The 25755-nt window shown below is 37.4% G+C and overlaps 2 protein-coding genes across 4 annotated transcripts; one reads left to right on the top strand and one right to left on the bottom strand.

Annotated features, from left to right (window-relative positions):
- Positions 1–3845: 3845 nt before the first annotated feature.
- LOC122069755 (profilin-1) lies at positions 3846–7144 on the top strand. Its single transcript, XM_042633840.1, has 4 exons — positions 3846–4172; positions 5509–5646; positions 6793–6935; positions 7019–7144. The coding sequence occupies exons 1-3, from the start codon at positions 4044–4046 to the stop codon at positions 6925–6927; spliced, it is 402 nt and encodes a 133-aa protein (XP_042489774.1). The 5' UTR covers positions 3846–4043; the 3' UTR covers positions 6928–6935; positions 7019–7144.
- Positions 7145–9842: 2698 nt separating this feature from the next.
- LOC122071491 (glucan endo-1,3-beta-glucosidase 13-like) lies at positions 9843–16627 on the bottom strand. 3 transcript variants are annotated; one of them, XM_042635851.1, is made up of 4 exons: positions 16306–16627; positions 11285–12556; positions 10436–10466; positions 9843–10326 (listed from the first exon to the last, which is right to left on the bottom strand). In XM_042635851.1, exons 1-4 carry the CDS (start codon positions 16373–16375, stop codon positions 10197–10199), a joined length of 1503 nt encoding a protein of 500 aa, XP_042491785.1. In that variant the 5' UTR covers positions 16376–16627; the 3' UTR covers positions 9843–10196. The 3 variants fall into 3 exon arrangements, with proteins under 3 accessions (XP_042491785.1, XP_042491792.1, XP_042491801.1); XM_042635858.1 differs by having other exon boundaries at positions 9843–10323; positions 16306–16623; XM_042635867.1 differs by having other exon boundaries at positions 9843–10320; positions 16306–16622.
- Between the last annotated feature and the right edge of the window lie 9128 nt (positions 16628–25755).

Below are 25755 nucleotides of genomic sequence, written 5' to 3'. Positions count from 1 at the left end.
AAAAGAAAAAAAAATATATATATATATATATATATTATCATTTTTTTTCTTAAAGTGGAGAAACCCTTCAAACATCAATGTGGTCTCCAATAATATGGACTGGGAATTCGAATATGTGGATAGATAAGAGTATAAAAAGAATAAGTGGGCAAGCATGATAATAAAATTTTAAAGTTTTTTAAGTTAAGGTAAAATGGGGTTTTTAAATATGTTTTGAAAATGATTAATTATTATATTATTATTAAAAGTTTTTATTGTTTTTAGTATTTTAGGAGTACACATATGGAATGATAATATTTATCTTTATTGGAAAAAATGTATAATATTAGAAGGCAAAAAAGTAACGATACAAATTATTTGATATTTTTATCCTTTTTGTTTGATATTTGTAAAATATTTTTATGAACATTAGGATAGCCTAGTGGTGGTAGTTTTGGCTTGTGGAGCCGGCACCCAAGGGAGGAGGTCGTGGGATTAAACCCTGTCGTACGCATTGTTTGAGTGTGTGTGTGTGTGTTTTCTTATTTATTCTATACCCACCCGTGGGTTACCCAGATAGTTAGGGCGAACTGGAGATTGTGTGGATTAGGCGGTCTTAGGTTCGATTCTCCATCTGTGTATCTACGATTTAAATGGAGATCATGACGGTGGGTTGTTGTGCTAGTCTCCAGGTTCGATTCTCCATCTGTGTATCTACGATTTAAGTGGAGATCATAACGGTGAGTTGCTGTGCTAGTCTCCCCGAGGATTAGTCAAGGTGCACGTAAGCTGGCCCGGACACCTTGGTTAAAAAAAAAAAAAAAAAAAAAACTATCAATAAGAAAATCCCTTCTGAATTATATACTAATGGTTGTCCATTTTTTTTTTTTTTTGAATTGTGACACTTATTTCACCACATGGATTGTTGATCATTTGATCATATTGATTACTCGAGTACTTTTCAATGTGTATTAAAACCTGAGCATTGAAATTAATTCAAGACGTTTTTTTTTATTGGTCCCTGCATTAAACCTTAATTCTATGGGGGTAGGAAGTTGAGATCCAAGAGGTTTGAACTGAGGACCTCCTAGTAGTAGGGGTTTTCGCTTTCCACACTCTAGTAAGTGTGCTGGGCAACTAATCCACCCAAAAAAATAAAATGTGTGCCTGGCACTTATTGTCAAATTAATCCTATAGTGTGCCAGGCCAAAAAAAAAAAAAAGGAGAAAGTGTGCTAGGCACTTATTGTCAAATTTATACATGTCTTGATCATCTATTGAACACCAGAAACTGCCCCAAGGTAGATAAGCTAACACTCTGAGATTTAAGAATTTTGAGATTAGGGAACATTTTCTCAAACTTAAAATTTCGTATATAGAATTTGGTTGACAACTATATGCAAGCTTTTTCTTTTTTAAGTCTTTTTTTTTTTTTGGGTGGGGGTGGTTGGGAGAAAGATCCCTATCTGGTTGTGCGTCCCTACTCCAAGACGCAAGGGGTGAGAAAAAGACCAACCTACCCTCCTGGTTGGATGCATGTACACATCCCTGGTTGGTCTCCGTATGGTATAATGGCCACACAACTAGGTAGTGATCCTTGCCTTTTTCTTTTAAGGATTATAAACAAGTCCTTTTAACAAATGGTCATTTTAATATGTTTGTTCCATATCAAATTTCTTCATGTCGGGTTCTGGGGTTGACCACGTTCAACATTTTCTCTTATTTTTCTTCTTTATCATCTCTTGTTGCACTTTGTGATGGTATTGCTCTTGATTTTAAGGATAATTATTCAGGGAAAAATGTCTTTCGAACCTCTAGGAGAAGGTATTGTGAAACCCTCATTGGTGTGTTCTTCAATGAGGGAAGGGAAAATTTTCTCTCCTCACATAAAATAGCCGGATGAAAATCGTCTGCAATTCCGATCTCGTACAATTCCAAGAAATACACCATTTAGGGGGTGACACGTGTATTGATACCAACGCAATGGTCCAGATCTGATTTAAATGACTTAAGGTTTTATTAGTTGTACCAGATCTTGACCATTGTATTGGTATCAATACACGTGTCACCCCCTAAAGGGGGTATTTCACAGAATTGTACAAGATCAGAATTGCAGACGATTTCAACCCAAAATAGCCTCATTGTTTTTCTATTTATAAATCAATTCCATTGCACCTCGTTAATATGTTCTTCAATACCTCATGCTCAAAAATCCCTCTCTGGGGCTGAAAATGTTAATCAAAATAGGCTGAAGACTCTGAGCTGTTATAAGCGACAATATTTTCCATGTTGGCAATCATTTCTACTATACATTTGCTGGAAAAAAATCATCCCTACAACACTAATGCAAGAAGCCCCACATCCACTGTTTATTATACTATATTTATTGTTTAGGGAGTTAATGAAATGATTAACCTCCTTTTATTATATTATATACATTACCGGTATAAGAGAAATCTGTCACACCACACTAATGACGGCAGAAGCAATGTATTATCCACAAACACTCACAATGGTCAAAGAGAAGAAAAAAAAAATAATAAACAAAGACCGAGTTTTCCTTAAGTCACAATGGAAAGAAAACCCTTGAACACGAGCACGAGGCTTCAGATGCACACATGAGGGTATTTAGGGAAACATACTAAAACCCTATAACCATTTGTGAACCCTAGAATGGGTTGGTGAGTCTGGTGACCCTTCTTACGTGGTGAATGAAAACGCTATCCAATAATTAAAAACCAAAAGCATGAGAATTTTTTTCTTATATTTAATCAATTATTTCACACTCGAAAATTTCAAAAAAAAAAAATCATTTTATGTACCTTATTATAGGGGTGTCAATCGATCGGACCTAACCGGGTCTAGCGGTATGAAAATCTTGCACTGTGAACACCCGTTTAAGTAAACAGGCTTAGATTTGGGGGGCATGATAAGGTTTGTAATCGGGCTACGTTAAACAGCCCTTATATAGGCCTTAAATGGGCGATGGATCTATTTAATTCTAAACAGGTTTTAAACGTGCCTACCCTAAAATCTTTTTTGAAAGGGATTAAACTATTGGCTTTAAAACAACTAGAGGATAATATTTACAATTCCGAAACCAAGGGAATCATGTCTTTAACAATTGAACAATTGATAACAATTGAATGTCCCATTTAGCAAGATCCAAGGGAATTATATATATATATATATATATCCGAGGGAATCATGTCTTTAAAATATAGTCTAAGTTGCAAGAACTACACTATTTTTAACAATTGAACGTCCAGAATGAGGATATTTTAGTCCTATATATTCTTTACTCATATTTTATAGTATTAGGGGTAAAATAGGTATTTAGACATTATTTAAGGGGGTCGGGCCGGTCGGGCTACATGAGTCGGTTCTAGCAGGCTTTTTAAGTGAGTCGGGTTGGTCGGACACCCGATGGGTTAGTGGCCTGCACTGTGAGGACCCGTTTAATAAATGGGTCGGGCTGAAGCCCAACACGTTTATTAAACGGACTGATTAAAGTCGGGCCTTAAGCGAGTTAGGCCTGATCTAAACGGACTGATTCAAGTCGAGCCTTAAGCGAGTTAGGCTCGATCGGGCCTACCGGTGCGAGCTCAAGATTGACACCCCGATCTTATCGTGTGCTTTGAGTATGTTGACCACTTGCGTGGGGTTGGTATTTTCGTTGAAAAGTGGTACTTTCGTAATTATGTGGAAGAGAAGGGAGAAAAAGGTAATTGAAGAAGGGTTAGACCGCGGACCGCCGATCGCGGACGTGAATGGTACTTATCCAATCGGGTTAAGAACGAGGATTGAGGGAGGGAAGATGCCTATAGATTTCCCCTGACTTTCTACGTTTATTTATTGCCTCTTTCCCATTTCGGTGTTCTTACGCTGTCAGTTACAGTCCCTTCTCTCTCTCTTCTCTCCCTATCTCTTACTTAGCTCACGCCTTACGCGTCTCTCTCTCTCTCGCGCACACGACAGGGACAAGCTCCTCCTCTCTTCAATCCTTCTTCGCAGAGAATAGAAACATCTTCGTAGTTTGAAGAACTTAGAAGAAATCAAGCGAGGATGTCGTGGCAGACTTATGTTGATGACCATCTGATGTGTGACATCGATGGTTCTGGTAGTCATCTCACTCACTCTGCGATCATCGGTCACGACGGAAGCGTTTGGGCTCAGAGTCCCGGTTTCCCTCAGGTTATCTATTTTCCTCATCTGTTTAGATTTAGATCCAAAAAGATTAGATTTTTCTTCGTTTTAATTCATGGTATACAGTATATGCTTGATTCTTTCTTGAGCTTCGACTATTTGACGAAGATCGTTTTGCATGATATGCTTCATATGCTTGGATGAGAAACTGTATTTTCTCTCAAGCTGAATTAGTTTAGTTGAATCAGTTTTTTGTGTACAAAGTAAGATCGTAGATGTCCATGCAGCCATTGGATTCGTCTGTGTTGAATTTGAAGTTAAATTTTTCGATCTGGTATTTTTTTGGCTTTGATTACTTAATTTCCTCTGTTATTATTCGGGATTGATTTTGAGCTATTCCAATTGTAATCATCACTTGATGCTTTTTCTTTTAATTTTTCGCAATTTGATAGATGTTTGATTCTTGGGTGTCAGTCGTTTATTATTTTCATGTTTTAGAGATTTATTTACTAAATATATCTTAAGATATATTGTTTTCTTGAGCATGTTTTGTGTTTGTCTAGCTAATTCATATTCTATGCATGATAGTGATTGCTGCAAATGTCTCTTTTTGATCTCATGCTTATACAGTAGTGATGTTATTTTTTAATTATTATTGGTGGTGTTGTGTATTATCTGGTATTGATACTAGTGTAGTTGTTTCCTGTCGATCCTAAGTTATTGCTATTGACCTCAATATTATGCATGCTAGTTTTTTGTCGTCTAAACAGTGTGAATCTGGAAAGCATAGATTAAATTCTTCTTTCCTTTAACATTACGTCTTGAATTGGTCTGCGTAAAATTTCGATGGGTACAGGACGTGTTGAATCTTTGATCAACTTTTTGAGCCAAATTCCATCTATCAATTGAGTATGAACATCACTCTGTCGAGACTCGTAAACTATTTTTTTCGCATGAATTTTGCCCCCTTTCCCCTATCTTTTCTCATGTTTTTGAATTTTTAAGTCCACTTGCTTTGTCTAGGAAAAAAGAAGAAATAAATGCACAGTTTTACTTGGGCATATGAGAATATGATCAAAAACTCATATGCCTAAGTAAAATTGTGTTATGTTTGTTCGAAGTTAAATAACAACAGTATGGGTAGCATTCACTTTGACATGGTATCCTCATCTTCTTCTTTTCTTTTCTCTTCTTGTGATTAAGTTTAGTACAATTGTTTTATCTGAAAAAATGTATGACCCATGGGAGTATTTCTAAGTGGATGTGTATGTGTTGTATATAGTCACTGTTATTGTTGCAACAAATTCAAAGAACTGGATTCTGTGTGACCTGTTTTTTTACTGTTGATTGCTGAACCTTCATTGTTTCTTGTATGTTGTTACAGTTTAAGCCTGAGGAAATAACTGGCATTATGAATGACTTTGCCGAACCTGGAACACTTGCTCCAACTGGCTTATACGTTGGTGGCACAAAGTATATGGTGATTCAAGGTGAAGCTGGGGCTGTCATTCGAGGGAAGAAGGTTATTTCTTGACATCTCACTGTGTCCAAATCACATCTTTTAATATATATATGAATACTCATAGAAATATGCTTGCACCAATAAACCTGCATGTTCTTATTGATACACCACTCCTCCAATCAATGTGCACTCTACCAAGTGCCCATCTGTATATTTAAATTACATGTTGGTATTGGTCATATGGTGCGTGGTGTTTAGGTGCATGCTTTTCAACCTGTTCACCTGAGGCACAGTAATCTATATGACCTTTTCAAGTGGTAGAAATTCTATAGATCAGTCAAAGTATGAATTGTTCATTTTGACCATCCTAACTGCTGATCAAGGGCCTTCCATTTTGGATGGTCAAATAGAAGCTCTATGGTAACATTGGCGGCATGTGCATGGCCATCAGTACAGTTCATGGCTCATATCAGTTACACTGTTTTACTTGAAGTTGGAGATGTTCAAGGGCATCAAACAGACTATTTTGGAGTGATGACTTGTTGCATTCCGTATTATGGTTTCTACTGATGGTTGGAGTTTTGGTACAATATTGAACCACCTATTTTCATTAGCCAAAGGCTGAAATCTGTGCTCTATACATGCCTTTCTTTGATTTTTTATGCTCACAGCTCTACAGATTGGAACTCAGGCCCATTTGGTTGTATTTGCCTTCTTATAAGTAAGGTGTTGGTTGGATGGTTACGTTTTCCTTTACAATACTTGGTCAGTCCATCAAGTGACCTACCGGGAACCAGGAACTGGAGAGTCCATCTATTGTGCCTGGTATCTCATGCCCTGGTGCTGCAAATGTGTTTCAGGCTCAGGAGTTATTTTCTAATCAACCTTGGCCGGTGGAACTATCAAAAAAGATTTTGTATTAGTTGGCAGAATCAGATTGATATTAGCCTGCTTGAATATAAGAGCAGTCTTTTTATCTGATTTTTTTTATTTAAAGCATCTCTCTTTTCGTACTCCAAAATTACAATTGCATATGATTTCAGGAAATTATAAATAATCTCACATTTTGCTGTAATTTTTGCTTCTCCCAGAAAAAAAAAAACTTATAGCAGTATGACAAACTGTCAGTTCCCCTGCTAGACTGGAGCTTTGCTTCTTCATTTTAGGGTTCACTTCTGATCATTTTCTTCTTTAACTTGAATTCAGGGCTCTGGTGGTATCACCATAAAGAAAACCAGTCAGGCTTTGATCCTTGGAATCTATGATGAACCAGTCACTCCTGGCCAGTGCAACATGATTGTTGAAAGGCTTGGTGATTATCTCATTGATCAGGGTCTTTAGTTGCTTTGGTATGTATCAGTACCTACAACAATTCTTTTAGCCTGTTCTTCATGAGTTTACCTTTACCAACATACCATTCTAATGTTTGCAGAGAAATAATATTTACATAGTTTGGGGTCATGGAGTCTGTGTTGATCATAAGTATTTGAGATTTGGAAGGTGATAGATAATGATCTCTTCCTATTTTTAGCTATTTCTGGCTCTGTATTTTCCCTGTGAAAAAAAGGAAGGGATTAAGATGATTTTCAAGTGAGAATGTGACTTGCTATCTATTTATGGAAGCTGTCTATTTAAGTATTTTTTTTGGTTTCTTCTGGTGGATGTATTTGATTGACCCTTATTCTCATGTTTATGCTGTGTGTATGCCCCTATATTCAGTTCAGTGGTGATTGTTGCTTGGTGTCTATTATTTTGATTTGCCAAAGCTGTTCGGTCCACGAATTTGTCAAAAATGAGCGTGTGTGATTCTTGTTTTGGGGTGTGGAGTCCCTTGGGAAACTTGAGCTGCCTCAACTGGTAATGAGGAGAGCTGCAACCATGAAGGAGAGGGCATTTGCTCTTGGAACCTGAAAATTCTTTCATATTCATAACCAGTCAGTCTTAAGGAAGGTTGTTAAGGCTCTCTGTTTGGTTTGATCTAAAATGTTGTAGAAACCGACTGATACGGACAACAATTGATACATAGGAATTATGTGAACTTAGATTTTCAACTTCAATACCTTGATCACTTGTAACAAAAAAGAATATGGTGAAAAAGTCTTATCCTAGAAAATGCAATTATTTTCTTGAGAATTTCTGTAGGGGAATGCAGTTTCTACATGTGTGCGAGGGTCATTTTTTCCTCTTGTGGGGTGGCTGGTCATTTCGCTCTCCATGTGTCCTTCACAATATAGGGGATTTTTCAGCAATATTTTATTACATTTCATCCAACCAGAAGGAGCCTTTCGCTGAGTCTCAACGAAACCACAGAGCAAAAGATTCTTGGAAATGAGTTTCAGTCTCAGAGGAAAGGTTAGAATAATTTAGGCAAGGAAGTCGATTAAAAATTGGCAATAGGAACCGGTCAAGTACGTTATTCCATCTAATAAAATTTTTACCACCTATACTCAGGTTATAAGGAATGGCGAAGGTTAAAAGTATACCCATCTACGTTATTATTACTCCTCCCACTGACAACTAATTGTGTTACGATACCTTCTCAACCTAACAAAGGAACCAATTGAGCAAGAGAAGGTGGGGACATTAATCACATTATGCAAGGTGAAGGTTGAATTTGATTACGAGTCACATGCCATAGACCTTACTCTTCAAATCTTTTGATACATTTCTACCCCCGCAAAAAAAAAAAAAAAAAAAAAAAAAAAATACAAGGTGTCTTGGATGGGGGTTACAAAAGTTGATTGCTTTAGATTTTATGTATTGATGCATGGAGAAAGCCAATGGGGTTGGTGGCCTAGTGGGTGGAAGTACTTCCCTCATCACTGCATGCTCTATTATTGCTTATTGGTTCTACAGAAGCGTTGCTTGTCATATGGGGTTTTGATTTGTCGTGTGTGAAGGAAAAATACAACCATCAATGGTCATATTTATTTCTCTCCCCTCGTTTATTTACGAAAAAGTTGATAATATTCCCACTATTCCTCTATACCCTATAGACACTCTCCAAACCTATCGGTAAAGAGATACTTCTGCTTTACTTCCTTGACCGTGGGGTTTTTGGAGAACTCAATACATCCATCTTCAAGGAAAATGATGAAATAGTAGTAAGATATGAAATAAACTCAAGGCCATCAAGCCTAAGTGCCTTACATTACCCACTTCACAAGATCAGCATTATCTACTGATATTCCTTTTTCTTTTTTTATTTTTTTTGGTATCCTTTTGCCCTAGCCTTTAGTCCCAACAGGTACCCTGCAGCGCAGCATAACCATAATTCATATAGAGAGAACAAAAATGTGAATCTAGTAAACAAAGTGCAGCCCAACCAGCGAGACCAGTAATTCTCATCATGGCAACCATTACAAATAAAGACTGTATGACCAATAGAAGGCACATTTTGGTATTCAGGGTAGGGAAGCAAATCGAGGGTTCAAAAAGTTCATCAAAGGAAAGGCCCTAAGATTCTGTGCGCATTCTAATGCCTTAGCTGTCCAAATATGTTTAAAAAAATTGCAAGACAAATTCTTGGGCATACCCTCATATACCCAAGAAAATATTTTATAATTACTAGAGTATATGTAATTGTTATATAATGACAAATTAATTAGGCAATGTTTCCTCTACCAAATTTCTACTTGTAGTCCTCCCTAACAAATGAGGTATACGTATATTGCATAAAAAAATGAGAAGTAAATGTACTATACATGTCTGCACAAATCTGAGACAAAACTCCTGGCGATATTTGAACATTAAATAAAAGGGGCAATTTCCTAAATCTACAAGATAATAATAATAAATAGGTTAAAAGGACAAAGTAAGTCTAAAACAAATGAGGAACCTTCTCCATCAAAATCTGGTATTCTTCTGTCCATCAAAATCTCCAACCTTGTGCACCTTAAGTTCCTTTGGCTTCATCAAGTTTACATGTATTGCACTTGCTTTTGTTGTATTGGTGTCACCACATATATGTTTTCATGGAGAGAATTTCTTTAAATTGGCAAATTAAAAATGAGTTTGTACCTTTGTATACATTTTTTGGGCACTTACTATGCAGCAATTCAATTGGCACATGTGATTCAAGGTCATATTGACTTCATACTGTAGTTTGTTATACCTTTTGTACAAACTATGATTCAGCCGAAATTAAAGGTAGGGAAAGAGAGGAAAGTAAGAATGAAATATTAAGTCATGAGCATATTAAACTAGGGCATGGCAAAAAAAAAATAAATAAATAAAAAGGTACAGATACTTTATGTGATTAAACATAAATGAAATTTATAATCAAAATAGACAGCTGAAGACTTTTACAAAGGGCTCACCTGTAACAACACCAGTAAATAACCAAAGTGGCCCATTCAATGCTGTTTTGCAGTGGCATATACAAGTATCTGTGCATGCTCATGCTCATACAGATCTACAAATAACCACATCCCCCAATAATGGAAAACCATGCATGCCATGCTATGCTTGTTCTCTGTACTACAAAACTACGGGGGCAGGGATCACAATCTACAAATACAAGAAACATATACATATATACCTATCCCGCACGTGTCTGCAAAACCTCAGCAAATTCCTGAGACACGGCCACTTAAGTCATTTTCCAGGAATCACAGAAACAGGAGTATAATCATAAGCAAGCAACCAGGTAACCATCCAGGAACTCTCTGCACAATTGAGGATGAAACTGAAGTGGCTGATGCTGTCATATTACTTGCAACACTGGTATTGCTCCTGCTGCTTAAAAATGCAAAAACCCATGTCGCAGTTACAAACAGAAGAATCAAAGAAAGTAGAATTGCACATGACATCAAAAAACACAATTACAGAGTTATCTCAAGTAACGTACCCAGATGTCTTGTACAAGCAGTTATCATAGCCTGCACACAAACATATAAATTGAGTTAGCTGATTCTTCCACAAGGCAGGGATTCCAATTGAAAGGACTTCTCCATAGTCTATACATAATCAAGTAAAATAAATTACAATAATGTTTTGCCAAGACAGCCATGCTCGAGGCCACCATAAAACCTCTGCAACTGGCATCAATGTTACAAAGACCTAATATGTTCAATTAAATGATGAAGAAAGAACTCTTAACATTTTACAAGATAATTTAAGAGGAGAAATCATGGAAAGCAGATGATTTTCCTTTCAACTTATATGCTATATGATAATCCTCTTAAGAGTAAGATACAGCTAACATCAAAAGAAGTCAAAGGTAAAATGTCAAACAATAATAGGCGCAAAATCACATCGATTGAGCTGTAATCTGTACCAGGTTTGACAATCATTGAATAGGTAATGTAGACTATATTTCAACCAGATGAACAATTTTGTTTTTCAGTAAGAAAATAATATAGAAACAATTTAAACCAGTTAAGAATGTCAAACAAAGAAAAAAAAGCACTGGATGGTGAGATGCCAAAGGTCAGACAATAGATTGACTTGGCCAGGACAAAACAAATGCTAGAGCCAGGAGGCAGCCCAGTAAAAAACTGATTCTGCTACCAGGATAAAGTATATTTTATCAGTATCCATGTATGAAAACAGAAGAGTGGCTCAGAATCAGATCGTAAGGTTTACTCATGAATGATGGACATCAATCACAAATTTTAATTTGTGTTAGTGAAGTTATAAGAGGCTAGGTTTGACTATATGTGTAAAAAGAGAAATGTTGGATCTGCACCAAACTTACTTGGGTTCTTATTAGTTTTCACCCCTGCACCTCCAAAGCCGCAAGAAATGTCAGTAGCTCCATTTTGCTGGTAATAACTGTTGAAGGCATATGATGCATGGGAAAGTAATGTATCAGGCTGATAGCAGGGCTGACTAGGCTGGATGGCCGAACAATCCACATTCCCAGGACCACAAGCCCAATCTAAAGCACTCTGCAAGTCCAGTTCTGAAGCAGTAGATGAAGCAATACACCAGGTTCCATTAGAATTTGTAATGTTTGCCTCCGTAGTCATGTCTACAGCCCCTCCTCCAGTAAGATCCAGGCTATAGACACTTGTCTGGTCAGGGTAAAATAAACCCCAGTTCCTTTCAGATTCCAATCCAGGTTTTCTATTCTCATTGAACAACGGAAATATATAGACATCAAGCTCCTCGCCAGGCTTTGCTGGAGTTCCCGTATTATTGATAACATGGCGAATAAGATTGTTGTTATATTTCTGGGCATTATCGGGAGTTGCAGCTTTCTCGGTTGCTGATCCTTTTGAAGGCCATCCTGTCTCAGTAACCATGACTTTTATCGTTTTGAAATTTAGCGCCATCAGTGCGAAATAGAGAGCATCTATCTGAGCATCAAACATGTTTGTGTAAATCAAACCAGTGTTTGGATCAATAACTTCTGATGATGACTCAAACAGAGCATAATCCAGAGATACATTATTTGGAGAGTCCCTAAAAGCATAGTAAGGATAAATGTCAATCATGAATGGGGAATGATTCTCAGCAAGAAATTCCAACATAGGTTTCAGGAAGAAAGCATGGCTGCTATTAAAAGCCCCAGCCGATGGAGGGAATGATCTAGATAACACCCCAAGTGAATGAGTACTGGAAACTTTAATCTTCTTATGCAGACCAGCTTTTCTAAGAGCTGCAAGGACATTGCGCATAGCAGGTACAACTAGGGCAGATACATTTGTACGGCTTTCAGTGACTTCAGCACCAACGGTAATATATGTAATCTTTGTGGCAGGGTAATAAGGGATGATGCTGTTCTTTAACCATGTATCTACATTGGATTGGAACTGGGAGAATGCCAATAAGTCTAAATTTGAAACTCCAATCATGAGCTCTACTCCAGTGTTGGCAAAGGCCTTGAGAACTTGAATATTTGCATCATAGGTCCTTAAATATTTAATATTGTGTAGTTGAACAAGTTGGGCCACTTTATCAGGGGTGGGAATGTCATCAGCATTTCTCCCATAGCAGACTCCTATTGTGCTTCCCCTGCAAAGCCCTGTCACACAAACCAACTAGTTCAGAGTCATTTTTAACATTGAAGAAACATAAAATCCCTCCACAAAACAGGAAATTTTCATTTCTTTCGCTTCAAAAACATGCAAATGATGAAATGATTACGCATTCTTCCATGCAATGTGCCTCATGATCATGCATTATGGTCATGCATGTGAAATTACCATTTTGCCCTTGGGACAGATTATTCCAAAATTTCTTCTATCTTTGACTCTTGTGATCTTGATGCAATTGACATGCAAATGATGAAATGATTACGCATTTCTTCCAAGCATTATGCCTTATGATCATGCATTATGGTCATGCATGTGAAATTACCATTTTACAGCCAGATATCCAGTACAGGAGATATGGGTATCCTCATGAGGTGTATGTGGTACCAGGTACTTTGCCCAAATGTCATTGAAAGGATCTTTACTGCGGTATTCGGATTCATTGCTCGCCTTGACTTTCATGACTTGGATTTTTCACAGATTCGAGCTTTGGTAGAACATGGTGGCCTAGCACCCATATCTTCCAACTACCAACGGGCGAGATGGAAGCTATGGGTGCTAGGCCACCAACATTCGACTGGTGTCAAATTTGGAGGACGCCAGGTTTCTAAAGATGGTTATGCTTTTAAAGAAAACAAGATCCACTCATTGTTAGGCTTCACATACTTCGATAAGTCCATTTCTCTCACCAAATTGAAAGGTTGCTGAATGCTGGAGACATGTAAAACAGTAAAAGTAACTAACGCCTCGTCTCGCAAAATCAAAGATCAGTTATCAAGAACTTTCTTTCCTTACTTGATAGGCCAAACTCTTCTAAGCGATTGCAGAGATATAGTTGATCTTCGCCATAAATACCTTTTAGAAGACTTTGAGTCAGCCAGGGAAATTAACTGGGGTGGTGCATAAAGCACCAAAAATAGGCGTCTCGTGAATATTTCAGAAAGGCATCGACATCACCCACATGATCTGCATCAGGCGGGTTAAGATTAGCACACTTGTAGATATTTTTATTGCAGCAGTACCATCCATGAGTATTGTTCACTATTCACTATTCATTTACTTTTTTACTGTAAATGATTTAACTCCCCTTGGTCTATAAAAGGGAAAGGTCCTTAATACATAAGGGACATCTCTTGCTTAGCTCTCTTGTCCAAAACCTTTCATGTGACTATTACCTACCAGTCCTTAGAAATAGCTCTCACTTCCATTTCTCATTTTTCCTTCTTCACTTGTAAGTCTGAGTGTCCTTAGTAAGTCCATTACAAGGTCCTTTTATATACGAGTAAAATTCTTCTTTTCACTTTGATTTCTCTCGTAGCTTTTTCTTGGAACTTCTTTTCTCTCTTTATGTAAGTGTCCTTCTTTAGGGTAGTCTCCTTTCTTCTCTTTATGTAACTTCATTCTCCCTTTTGTTAACTTCAAGTACTCTTATGTAATCTCTCTTCTCAGGTATGCAATCTCTTTCTTTCTTCTACACTTGTAAGATCCTTCTATTTGTGTGACTTCTTTTTTTCTCTTCAATTTTTGTGAGTGGTTTCAGAGCTGGGTCTGATAAGGTGGGTATAACGGATTTCACTTTTCTTTCTTCTACACTTGTAAGATCCTTCTATTTGTGTGACTTCTTTTTTTCTCTTCAATTTTTGTGAGTGGTTTCAGAGCTGGGTCTGATAAGGTGGGTATAACGGATTTCACTTTGTCTTTCTTCTACACTTGTAAGATCCTTCTAGCCTTACTTCTGATTGAAGAGTTGCTTTGCATCCTATGGACCATCATGAATGGTCTTAGAGCAAACACCAAGAAAAATACGAAAATAAACAAACAATAGATCCGCACAACACAGAGAAGTAAGTGTTTCTGCATCCCTGCACACTCTCCAATCCCCCTTCTTTCCCCAAGTGGTTATAAAAGGAATTGCTTGTCTCAATATCATCACTCGAACCAAATAAAGAATATATGGATTCTACTCCTAAATATTTCAGAATCCACCCCCCAGAAGGAAAAAAGGATAGACCAAGGTTTTTAATACAAAGTAAGCTCACAGATCTAATGTTTTCCAAAGAGAAGTTTCTCTCTTCATCATAAATTCCAGAAAAAAAGCAGGTAAACCTTCATTTTGACCATCAGATAAAACTAGAAAATGGTAAAATAGACATGAGTCTTATCAAATCAGAATTCGTCCCTCATTTTAACTTTTCTTTTAGGGGGAAGGCTGGCAGTGGATTGGGAAAGAGATGAGGCAGAATTTGAGCCCAGGCCTGGGGGATAACATCCCACAATACTTTACCAGTGCAACACCGGCACCTCCAAGTAATTAACTTGTTGCCCAAACAAACTTGGGTATCAATTTACTGTCTCTTTGTCCAATCTATTGCAGTTAAGGTTTTTCTTCATTGCAAAGTATACGGTATTAGGACTTTATGGGAACCATTTGCTCCCATGTAAAATGGGTGGAAGTGAAATTATAGAGATCATTTCATCACACATCAGGGATAAGACCCACTATTTTGTACTAACAATGTAAAGTAGCTTATGGGAAGTAAAATATTCCCTTGCTCTATTGTACTTGCAAGCTTTTCAGGCAAATCAAACAGAGCCTTGAGGGTAGAAAAATACAATAATAAGATGAAGGCATGTAATTGTAGTCACATGCCATATGAACACAATATCTTTTTAGAGATCTTGATTACCACATAGTCCTTGTATTTACTACTCTGTTTTATACTGATTTCCGTTTGTGTTTTATGTAGTTTTCTTTATGGTTGATTGGCTAACAGATTAAGGCACAAACTAGACATGGTAAACACATATGATCCTGAACTAATAAACATGAGCAGACTATGATTCTGAACTTGACTTGAGACACCAGTTCAGAAACAATCAAGTAATAGGATACAACACTCGGCACGGACTGGCCCCAGGAGTTTGGATGGTCACAGCCTAACAGTCGGGTGAGATTAGTCACCCTAAGTTGAAGCATATCAACAAAGACAACATGGATAATATATAAGACGAAACTATACAGAAATATCATAGACAACGAAATGAATAATGCCTACCACTCAATCTGATGATTTCATTACTGAAAATAAAACAAGCGCACACAAGAACAATGAGTAACTGATGGAACCAGTGTAAAGGCACGCCCAGCAGAGTCCAATCTTAGCATTACCCACAACAGCTTTAAACTTAAGAAGCAATGCACAAAACCTACTAATTTCATCATCCAAAGTATATACTGCCAAACAAAAAAAACATAAAGGGAATAACCAAAGAACAATGAGACCAACATTTCTTTTTCCATTTTCAAAATGCATCCAAGATTGGACATCCATCCTCCAACTTTAATTGCAGTGTGGAATGAGAAAAAAATTGGAGACAGAAAATGACAAGTAAAACCTAATTAAGAGAGAGAAAAGCAGAAGAAATGTAGTTTTCAGAAACACAAAAAACACACATCAGATCAGGAGCAGACAAATTAGAGAAGAAAAATGAAAAGACGCAATTAACCCACGAAGCTCTAAGCCAGATAATTATCTATCACACTGAAAGAGAGATTTAAGAAATATACAAAATGGCAAATGGAAGGTAAACCCACTTCGAGATAGCAACTGAAGCACAAAAACCACCACAAAAATGAATTTTTTTTTCTGGGTTTTTCTCCCTTGGAGGGTTGGGGTGGGGTGGGGTGGGGTGGGGTGGATGAGAGCAAATGTAGATTGAAAGGAAATACAAGACTGACCTGCGAAGAAAGGGAGAAGAAGTAGTAGCAGAAGATGAATCACAGAGACAAAGTCAAGACTCCTCGCCATTGTTACCCTCCTCCAAACACCTTCACTGATTGAGCTTCTTCTCTCTACCTTTTACTGGTTTCTTACCCTTTTTCCTTTATTTTAACTTTCTTGCTGACATGGGTTATGATTGTACCATTATGTTCTTGGCCTTTGTGCAGAGATTGATTACCTCCCAGTCACAGGATTAACCTGTTGGACAGTTGGAGTAAAGGAAAGTGAGCAGAGTTGGGAAAGAAAGGGACGAAGGAAAGGACTGTGTTGTGTCGTACCATTAAGCGAGGGAATCGGACGTAAGATTGAGTTATGAAATGGGGTTAAGAGGGGTGCGCCTCGAATCCGTAGCTCAGGGCCTGCAAGCTGAGCATGTCTGTTCTCTGTTGAGTTCTGGAATCCTGTTAAAGACTCGGGAGTCGGGAGTGTTCAAAAACTCCCCATACCAATTACCAACAGGAGACAACGGTCAAATTGACAATGACGGCTCACGACGGGCTATAAATTTAGTATCTAGTACATTCCTTATTTGTGTATTGAGTTGGGGTCCACCATCCCACATACCTTGGGGTGTCAATCGGTCGGTCCGGCTTGATTTCTGTTTAGGTTGAGTCGGTTTCGATGTGAGAAAGCTGAAATCGAAACCGAACCAAACCAATAAGGAAATTTTGGTTTCAATTTGGTTTCGGTTTCGGTGCAGTTTGGTTTTGGTTTGTCTTCGGTTTCTTAAATCGATTTGTAACCGGGTTGGTTTTAGTTTTTGGTCCAGTTTGGATTCGACTTTTCATACAAATGTATACAAAACTATGCAAATTTTGATTTTTTTTAATGAATTTTGGAGTGTTTCGGTTTCTTACCAGTTTGGTTTTAATTTCGGTCCGGGTTTTGAGTCCGTTTCGGTTTGGTTTCGGGTTCATCCGATTTCCGGTGCGGTTCGATTTGGTTTTGGGGTTGCAATACTCCAAACCGAACCAAACCAATAAGGCTTCGGTTCGGTTCGATCCGCGTTATTATCGGTTTGATCCGATCGGTTTTACCGATTCGGTTTAGGAATTGACACCCCTACACAGACCCAACCTGATATGGTCTATGATCCATTTCGCATCCACGAAGCAAAGCAAACCGGTAAAGAGGTATCTCATTAAAAACAACACAAAAAGATGTTCATGCGTGGCCCAAACCTTAGATATAATTGGTGTTCCTTGATACGCATCAATATAAACCAATAGAAAAGCGACATGTGTTGACAATGGATCATCATCTCAATCGACCACGTGTCATCATCATAACGGATCAAATATCCACAAGTTTCTCCTCCAAATAATAGATCTATTATATAATGGGAAAATTACATCCCCTCCCCTGAGTTTGTCGAAATTACGTGTGGATCCAAGGGTTTGAGCGATTTACGCCTCCCTCCTCTAACAATGACGGTGTGAGTAATCTGTTACTTTCATACATCAAAAGACTTGAATACCCTTTTAGTAAAAATAGTCTTGATTTGAGAGGACCATTATACCTTTTTAGACTTTATTATCCTATTAAATAGAGATTGATAAAAGGGAACCGTTGGAGAAGGTGAAGTCGATACCTATGCAAATTGCCCCTGTGCAACCAAATCCAGGTGAAGAAGAAGCCATACAACTCCGGCGAGTCTCAATTTCTGATCGATTCACGCCGGCGAACCCATGTAAGCGAACACTCAACCAAAACCCTACACCTAACTCGATCGATTCACGTCATCCGCCGTTGCGATTGTTTATCGGGCGATTTCTTCTACCATATTCTGTTTTAGTGCTTTTCTCAGCCTATACATACCCAAACCCTAGACCTAACTCAAACCCAAACCTTGCTCAGATACCCATTGATTCCATCAGAGAAAGAAACCCAAAATTCCAAGAAAGAAAAGGGCCCAAAACCCATCATCAAGCATAAGCACATAATATTCCTCAAATAGATCAGTATCCAAAAATCAATGACAAACAACAAAACACAGTATACCTGTACAAAACAATGAATCCAATTGACCAATGAAAAACAATTAAAAATATTAAAACCCACAAAAGTTCATATGATTTAAGAAGGAAAGAGGTATGGATTTTAAAATAATCATAGATGGAGAAGATCTTGGAAATCGTTGATGCAAAGTAAGGCTTGTGTCATTTGCTGTTTGTTTAGAATTTGATTATTGATCACCAATGAAAGTAAATCTTCTTCTTCTCCTCTGATTAAGGGAATGGAGAGATATTCTTGAGATTAAAAAAGAGAAAAAAGGTTTCCGTTCACGCATGGCAGATTTAAATTTCCTTCCAACTTTAAAAATCCTATTTAGAGTAGCAAGGAAGGGAATAGAAAGTCACACAGTTTTTATGTCTCAAGAAGTTGAATCCACCTAATGGATTCACTTACAATAGAGATAAAGAAGCTTCACTCTCAGCTCCTAATGGAAAACAAGAAGATATGGAAAAGGGAAATTTTAATGCAAAGAGAAGATAGATTAGGACTTGACACCCCTAGCTCTAAACCTTAGATTCATCCCCAAACACAGAACATATCAAATACAGGGGAGGGGTTTGTCGGTGTGAATCTGAGCCTCGTTGGAGTTGTATGGCTCTGCTCCCGTAAGTTAGCTTCGACTGAATCATTGTTCTCCTATGTTCTCCGCTTCCGCAAGTTCGTCGACTATTGCAGTCAAATGTTGAAGATGAATTTCGTTCCAAGTCAAGGGTGTGAAAGGTTTGGTTTTAAGTAAAGGGTGTTTTTGTAACTTCACTTTTTAAAAAGGGTATTTTCAGCATTAAAATGGTGAAATCATCAACTAACAGTTTTAAATTAATAGTGACCAACAGATTGGACCTAATTGTAAGAATCTTTCAAACTATAGGGGAGGATTGCGTAAATCGCTCAAACCCTTGGACCCACACATAATTTCAGCAAACTACAGGGGAGGGGGATGTAATTTTCCCTTATATAATTGATGAGTCAAGCTTCCATTATCGAAGGAGCTTCTCAAATTCTCTACATGAGTTATGACCCCCGAGTCAGTCCCAACAAAGAAGGGGACCAATATTCCTCCTACAACCAAGGAGTCCGATGAGGATAAAAGGGGGAAAGGAGACCCATAAATCAGGTATGAACATTCATATACCTCAACTCTAGTTTGCTTCCCCCCATTTTCACATTAGTTGTGCTCTGATTCCTAACTTAAGCATTAGAGAGTCTCCCTCTAGAGCCTCCTCCAAGCTATCTTCACTTCTCTCTATGTACGAGAATCTACGGTATCATTGCTCATCTATAGAAGAAAAATATTTGAATTATTGTATATCCTTCACAGGAAAATGATGTACACTTTTTTTTTCTGGGAAAATGATATACATACTTCTTTCACCTTCTCTCTTCTCCTGCCATTCTTGATATATGTTCTCTCTAGTCCCCAAGTCTCTTTGTATATGAATCATAAGGCAATCTCTCTAATGCGTTCATTGGCTTCTCTTCTCCATCACTGATTATATTATGTGAAATGACCGAATTTTTATTCAATCACGGTTAAGGGAGAATCCCTTGATTATGGTCTTTGGATGGAACTAATATGCCAATTAAAAGTAGACAAAGGAACCATTCTTCATAGACTAGATCGTCTTGCACCCACGTCAGATGATTTCTAGTTCTGAATGAGGTTAAACGATCAAACACATTAGATAATCGCAGTAAAGGCACTCTTGCCCACATGAGCAGTAATGCACCAATCCTTTGAAAATCTTTAACCCATAAGCTATTATCCTTAGAAGCAATTCTCCAAAATTAGCTTCACGATGGAGGCCTCATTAATGTCTTCAACTTTTCTTAAACTAAGACATTTTTCATCCAAAGGTAAGCACATTTTTTCCCCAACTAAAGAAATGGAAAAACTTGTTATCACTACCGTTCCAAAAAAAAGATTGATATAGGAGATTCAATCATTTTAATCATGGAAAAAAAAATCCAAATCAGTAAATAAATGACGCCTACATTACAATTCTGACAAAGACTAGTCCTCCGGCAAGAGAGAGAAATCTAGCTTTTCATAATCGTAATCTCTTACGCAATAGCTTAGAGGTTACCAATGGAAAACCCAAGAACCTGCAAACCCAACATCATCTTCAAGACTTTCTTTGGGCGAAATTTTGGTAGTTAAAGTTCTCACCTCAGGTATCATCTCTCTTTTTTTGTTTTTTTTTTTGTTTTTTTTTTTTGTAGATACAAATAAAATTTTAGAAGTATAAAAGGAAAAAGGGGGCAGCCAACCGAGTCACTATCTCAAGAGATAGACACGGGAAAAACACATGCCCTAATAGCAAGAATATCAACAGGCTGCACCATATGATTTTTAAATATTGATGATACTTGTTTACATTACCCCAATGCTCTGACTAGACTAGATCTTTATGACATCTTTCTCTCATGTGACATCTCTGCACGGATTTAGGTTTCTAACCCTTAGGATTGAAAAGTGAATCAATTCTACCTTCTCTATTGTGGATTTCAATGGTTGATCCTCTTTTATCTCTAATGATCGGTACTTTTGGTATTAGTTGCTACCTCATTTGGATTACCATGCGTAAATGCATCTTCCGAAAGGAAATCCCAAACCCAATTAATATGTTTGGATGCAGCATAGGCAAGGACTAGAGCTTTGAACATGGATGAAAGCCTTTGCTAGTCATGAACGATCCCTAGTCCCTAGTTGTGTGGTCCCTACTTCTAAATACAGAGGATGGCAAAATTATGTTACCAACCCCTATAAAATCTAAAACCCCAATTTATCTTTATGCCCAGATTGCCATATGTGCCCCTCATTAACCCTCTCATTGGTGCAGGGGCCATGACCCACACAACATGGCACCTTTCTTTCCCTTTCAAAAATGATGAATCATGGGGAGTATTTCCGAAGGCTTCAGGGAAAAATAAAAATGAATTAAATACCAAGATGGAAAACTTTCTAATCATTATTTAATATGGTTGTGCTACTGACTCCAAAACATTCCAAAGTGTGGATATTAAATTGTACTCGCTTTGTGACCGAACCCCTTTACACGGTGTCACAATTAAAAAAAATCACTTTATCAAACAATTAGACCTCACCATTTCTATCTTTTTTTTTTTTTTTTTTTTTTAGTAAAGCCTGAATTGAGTTCCTCTGTGGTGCAACACAATGTCCGGCCCACATCTAGCGGTCATAAATGCCTTGGCACTGAGTCCAAGATGGTCACATGCAGCCCAAGGCATTTTTAGGCGTTGGATGCATGTCGGACACTATGTTACGTCATAAAGGAGCCAAATCTGTAAAACCTCACCATGTCTATCAATATTATCGTAATGCATGCATGAAGGCATGTACATGAGGGAGTTAAAGATGACGCAAGAGTCTAAATCATATGATCACATTTTATAGATGACCATGTATATATACGGTCCTGCCTTCAACCATTGATTTTCCTTATCCAATGGTTGAAAGGTAATACTATTGCGTACATGATTATGCATAAAATAAAACATTCTTCAAATCATAGTTATTAAATTTGGATTCGGGAATTATTCGGATGAAGAATTATTCGGATTAACTCGTTTCATTAATTCAACGATTCGGTCAAAAAAGCAGAGATAATAAAATTCGAGTTCGGATTTAGATTCAGGAATTATTTGTTTACAAAAATGAAAAGCGGACAACAAATTCGGATGTTATTTTTAATATTTGCAATACTTGTTTCATATTATCTATCAATTATCGTATGTATGTAACATATAAATGATATAAAAATTAAAATTTTAAATTTTAAAGATAAAATATTACATTTAGTCTTTTTTTTTTCCTAAGCTCATTTCCTGTTACTCAAATAATTGAATCAGAGAAAGAGAGGTTGAGAGGGGGGACTGAGCACAAATTCAGCTAGACTCATGTCACCCACCATGCATGTTTATCTTAAAGACTAGAGAGAGAGAGTAATGACTGTAAGACTTAGTCAAACCAATATGGGGTGAAAGATTTTATTATTATTATTATTATTATTATTATTATTATTATTATTTATTTAGGTAGAAGTGTAAGAGATTACCTCAGTAAAGATAAACTTTGTCAGCTTTTGTTAAAAAAAGAAGAAAAATAACATTAGGATAATAAATGCGTTATAATCACACTATTTTCTAAAGGCTTATTGACTTATTCAAGATAAAGTTTTTTTTTTTTCACATGGGATAAAATTAGGGTATAATTTGCATAAAATTCGGTTTGGTCAAATTATTTGTGAATTTTAAAATAATCTATAAAATTCAAGAATTTTTTAGATTTTTTTATTCAATTCGATTTCAGACCAAATTATTCATAAAATTTGGTAAAATTTTGTTCGGCTGAATTATTCACGTTTACTTCGGAGAATTTAATAACTAGGCTTCAAATAGAGAGGAAATATTCTTAATAAAGAAAAATGTCCTTGTCCTTTACTTTAAGAAAAAAAAAGGTGTCATTTTCTACAATGGCATGAGTTGCCCCAAAGACAATTTATAGGTTATGTATGTTTGTAAAGAAACAAAAATAATATTTTTTTTTATTGCAAATCTTAGTTACTTAGAAGAAAAAAAAAAAAACAAATTACATTCTTCCCAATTGATTTCTTCCTAAGTGATTGTAAAGAGGGTAATTTACAATGCCACCCCCTGAAGAATGTTACAATTATAAGACCATCCCATTTGTTTTACCAAATTAGACTCAGACCCCTTACCGTCAATCACTGTTAAGCCAAGAGGTAAAATGTTTATTATACTCTTTTCATTAAAACATCTCTCTCTCTCCTTCCTAATTTCCAAACCATAACGAAGCAGAGAGACTTTCTAGGCACCCATGGCTTCCTGTCTCACCGACACCGCACTAGAGCTGTCGTGTTGAGACGGGAGCAGCAACGCATCTCAAGCTCACATCGAATGAGATATTCTATTGACTTTGAGTCCACCTCTATTGATGCTGCAGGCTGGGTGTTGCGACCTAGGAAACAACACAAAGGGGAAAAGGGTCTTGTGAGGAAGAGGCGCCACTTATATGAGATACTCTCTGGGATTTAGATGCTTACTGGGTTCTTAACAGGAGGATCAAAGTATTTTGGCCTTCGGACTAGAGTTGGTATTTTGGCCCAGTTACTAATTATGATCCTAAAATGAAGTTGCATCATGTCGTGATGGGGAGTGGATTAACCTCCACAATTAGAGATTCAAACTCTTGTTACTTCCCAGCGAAGTTCCTGGTAAGTTTGGTCCAGAAAAATCTTATCAGGATTGTAAAAGGTGGAAGACCAAGATGGAGATGTTAACATCGGGGATGGTAATTTTACAACTAGTTATATGGACTCGGAACCCATCATCTCATTGTTGGCTAGATCTACGCATCGAGTGAAATCTTCGCCGCTTGGTCTCTCTCTCTATACAGTGTGAGCAGAGGAGACGAAGAAGCTAAGAGAAACAAGAAATGCCAAACATGCTAGGTAGGAACCTTCATCTCTACATCTCAAAATGCAAACGCCCAGAGGCAACGGAATCCCCTCCGAGTGATCACGAAAGCATCACAGACACAACAGTGGAAGGACGATTTCATTCTACGTTTGGCTCTAATGGCAGAGATTCGTTGTTGTTGCCACGAGTTGCTGTTGGTCGTCGATGTCGCTACCGCTGTGATCTCCAGTGCTCTTAATGATCGGTAGTCCAAATCTATTTGGGGATGTGACTTATTACATGGGCATTTTAGGTACTTGACATTTAGTAAGGGCATTTTTGGTATTTAAAATAAGGGAAAATTACATCCCTCTCCCCTATAGTTTGCCGAAATTACATGTGGATCTGAGGGTTTGAGCGAATTACGCCCCCTCCCATGAAGTTGATGTTGTGAGGATTCTGTTAAGTTCAAACATGAAAAGACTTAAATACCCTTTTATTAATCTAAGTCTTTTGCTGCGAGAACCATTATACCCTTTAGGGAAACTACCCATTATACCCTTTGGGGAAAAAACCAATAAAATGGGTATTGCCCTCAAAACAAAGAGCCGTTGGAGAAGGTTCATTGTCTCCGATTAAGCAAAGACCAATTGAAGCAATCAAGGCGACACCAGACCACCATCATCATTGAGGAAATCTCAGAACGCAGGCAACCTAAATATGGATTCAACCTTACAAGATCCAATGGCTGACCCTAAAAAGTCCTATCGTAAGAAATCCAAAGGGATTATCAAGCGGTGGATCAACTAGACCTTTCAGCAGAAGATCGAATCTAACGGAGAAAAGCATCAAAACTGTGGAGCGAACAACAATTAAAAGTTGATCATAGGAAAAGCGAAGAAGTTGTAAAGAGAGATTTTGGAAATTTGCTTTCTCTTATGCTCCAATGATGATGAAATCGGTGAGGAAGAAGACGATGCCGAACGGTTTGATTGTAGCTTCAATCGAAGCTTTGGTGCTTCGATAGAGTGGAGTGAGTGAAGTTTGTGGATTGAAGAATAAAGCATGAGGTTGCAGAAGAACTAAGTTGAAGAAGAAGCTTTTGGATGAAAGAGACGATGAGAGGATTTCCCCCTTTCAAACTCATTTTAAGTGAAGGGTATTTCGGTCACTTCACTTCATTTTGGGGGGTATTTTAGGTATAAAAAAATGACCTCACCATATAAAGGATTCAAATTCACGGTCTCTAACGGATTGGATTCAAATGTAAGAATGTTTCATGCTTCAAGGGAGGGGGTGTAATTCGCTCAAACCCTTGTATCCATGCATAATTTCGACAAACTGTAGGGGAGGGGGATGTAATTTTTCCTTAAAATAAAATATAGTTGCTGACATCAGCATATAAGGTATATTCCTTAATAGTGACTGACGGTAGGGATTCTGAGTCTAATATGGTAAAATAGAGGAGGTGATCTTATAATTGTGGCATTTTTAAATATATAATATTGTAAATTATCCTTAATTAAAGTAGGAGGTTGGACATGCCACTAGCAACTCAACCAATGAAAAGACAGGATGAAAATAGACATGTAAATCATTTCCAACGGAGAGGGAAAGAAAATGACATGGGCTAGCAACATGCCCAATGTTTTCTCTTCAAATAAAAAAGTCCTTATTTCTTTTACTTTTCCATTAAAAAGAAAACAACCAACAAAGTGGAAGAAGACTACTTCTATTTAATTCTAAAAGAATGTTTTATGCAGGGCAATCTCAGGGCTGCACGCACCTATACACGTTAGGGGCGAAATGACTACCCCTATGAGAAATAATAATGTCTACGCTATTGATGTTTCAATGCGTTCTAAGTTAACAACCCCTGCGCTTTCTATTCATTTTCCCACCCAACAAACATATCCCATGCAACAAAACCGGTGTGCTAACAAAACCAGAGT

This window comes from Macadamia integrifolia, chromosome 2, assembly GCF_013358625.1.
Source record: "Macadamia integrifolia cultivar HAES 741 chromosome 2, SCU_Mint_v3, whole genome shotgun sequence".
Lineage (NCBI taxonomy): Eukaryota > Viridiplantae > Streptophyta > Magnoliopsida > Proteales > Proteaceae > Macadamia > Macadamia integrifolia.
The sequence above is the reverse complement of the archived record's forward strand: the minus strand, read 5'-3'. Positions and strand labels throughout refer to the sequence as shown.

What these genes read in the sequence shown, in the direction of transcription:
- LOC122071491 (XM_042635851.1), bottom strand. Translation starts at nt 16,375, where the DNA reads ATGGCGAGGAGTCTTGACTTTGTCTCTGTGATTCATCTTCTGCTACTA. An exon ending in TCTTCTCCCTTTCTTCGCAG is followed by an intron (nt 12,557 to 16,305) that starts GTCAGTCTTGTA and finishes TTTGTGTGACAG; the next exon opens with GGCTTTGCAGGGGAAGCACA. An exon ending in TGCTTGTACAAGACATCTGG is followed by an intron (nt 10,327 to 10,435) that starts GTACGTTACTTG and finishes TGCATTTTTAAG; the next exon opens with CAGCAGGAGCAATACCAGTG.
- LOC122069755 (XM_042633840.1), top strand. Translation starts at nt 4,044, where the DNA reads ATGTCGTGGCAGACTTATGTTGATGACCATCTGATGTGTGACATCGAT. An exon ending in AGAGTCCCGGTTTCCCTCAG is followed by an intron (nt 4,173 to 5,508) that starts GTTATCTATTTT and finishes ATGTTGTTACAG; the next exon opens with TTTAAGCCTGAGGAAATAAC. An exon ending in CTGTCATTCGAGGGAAGAAG is followed by an intron (nt 5,647 to 6,792) that starts GTTATTTCTTGA and finishes ACTTGAATTCAG; the next exon opens with GGCTCTGGTGGTATCACCAT.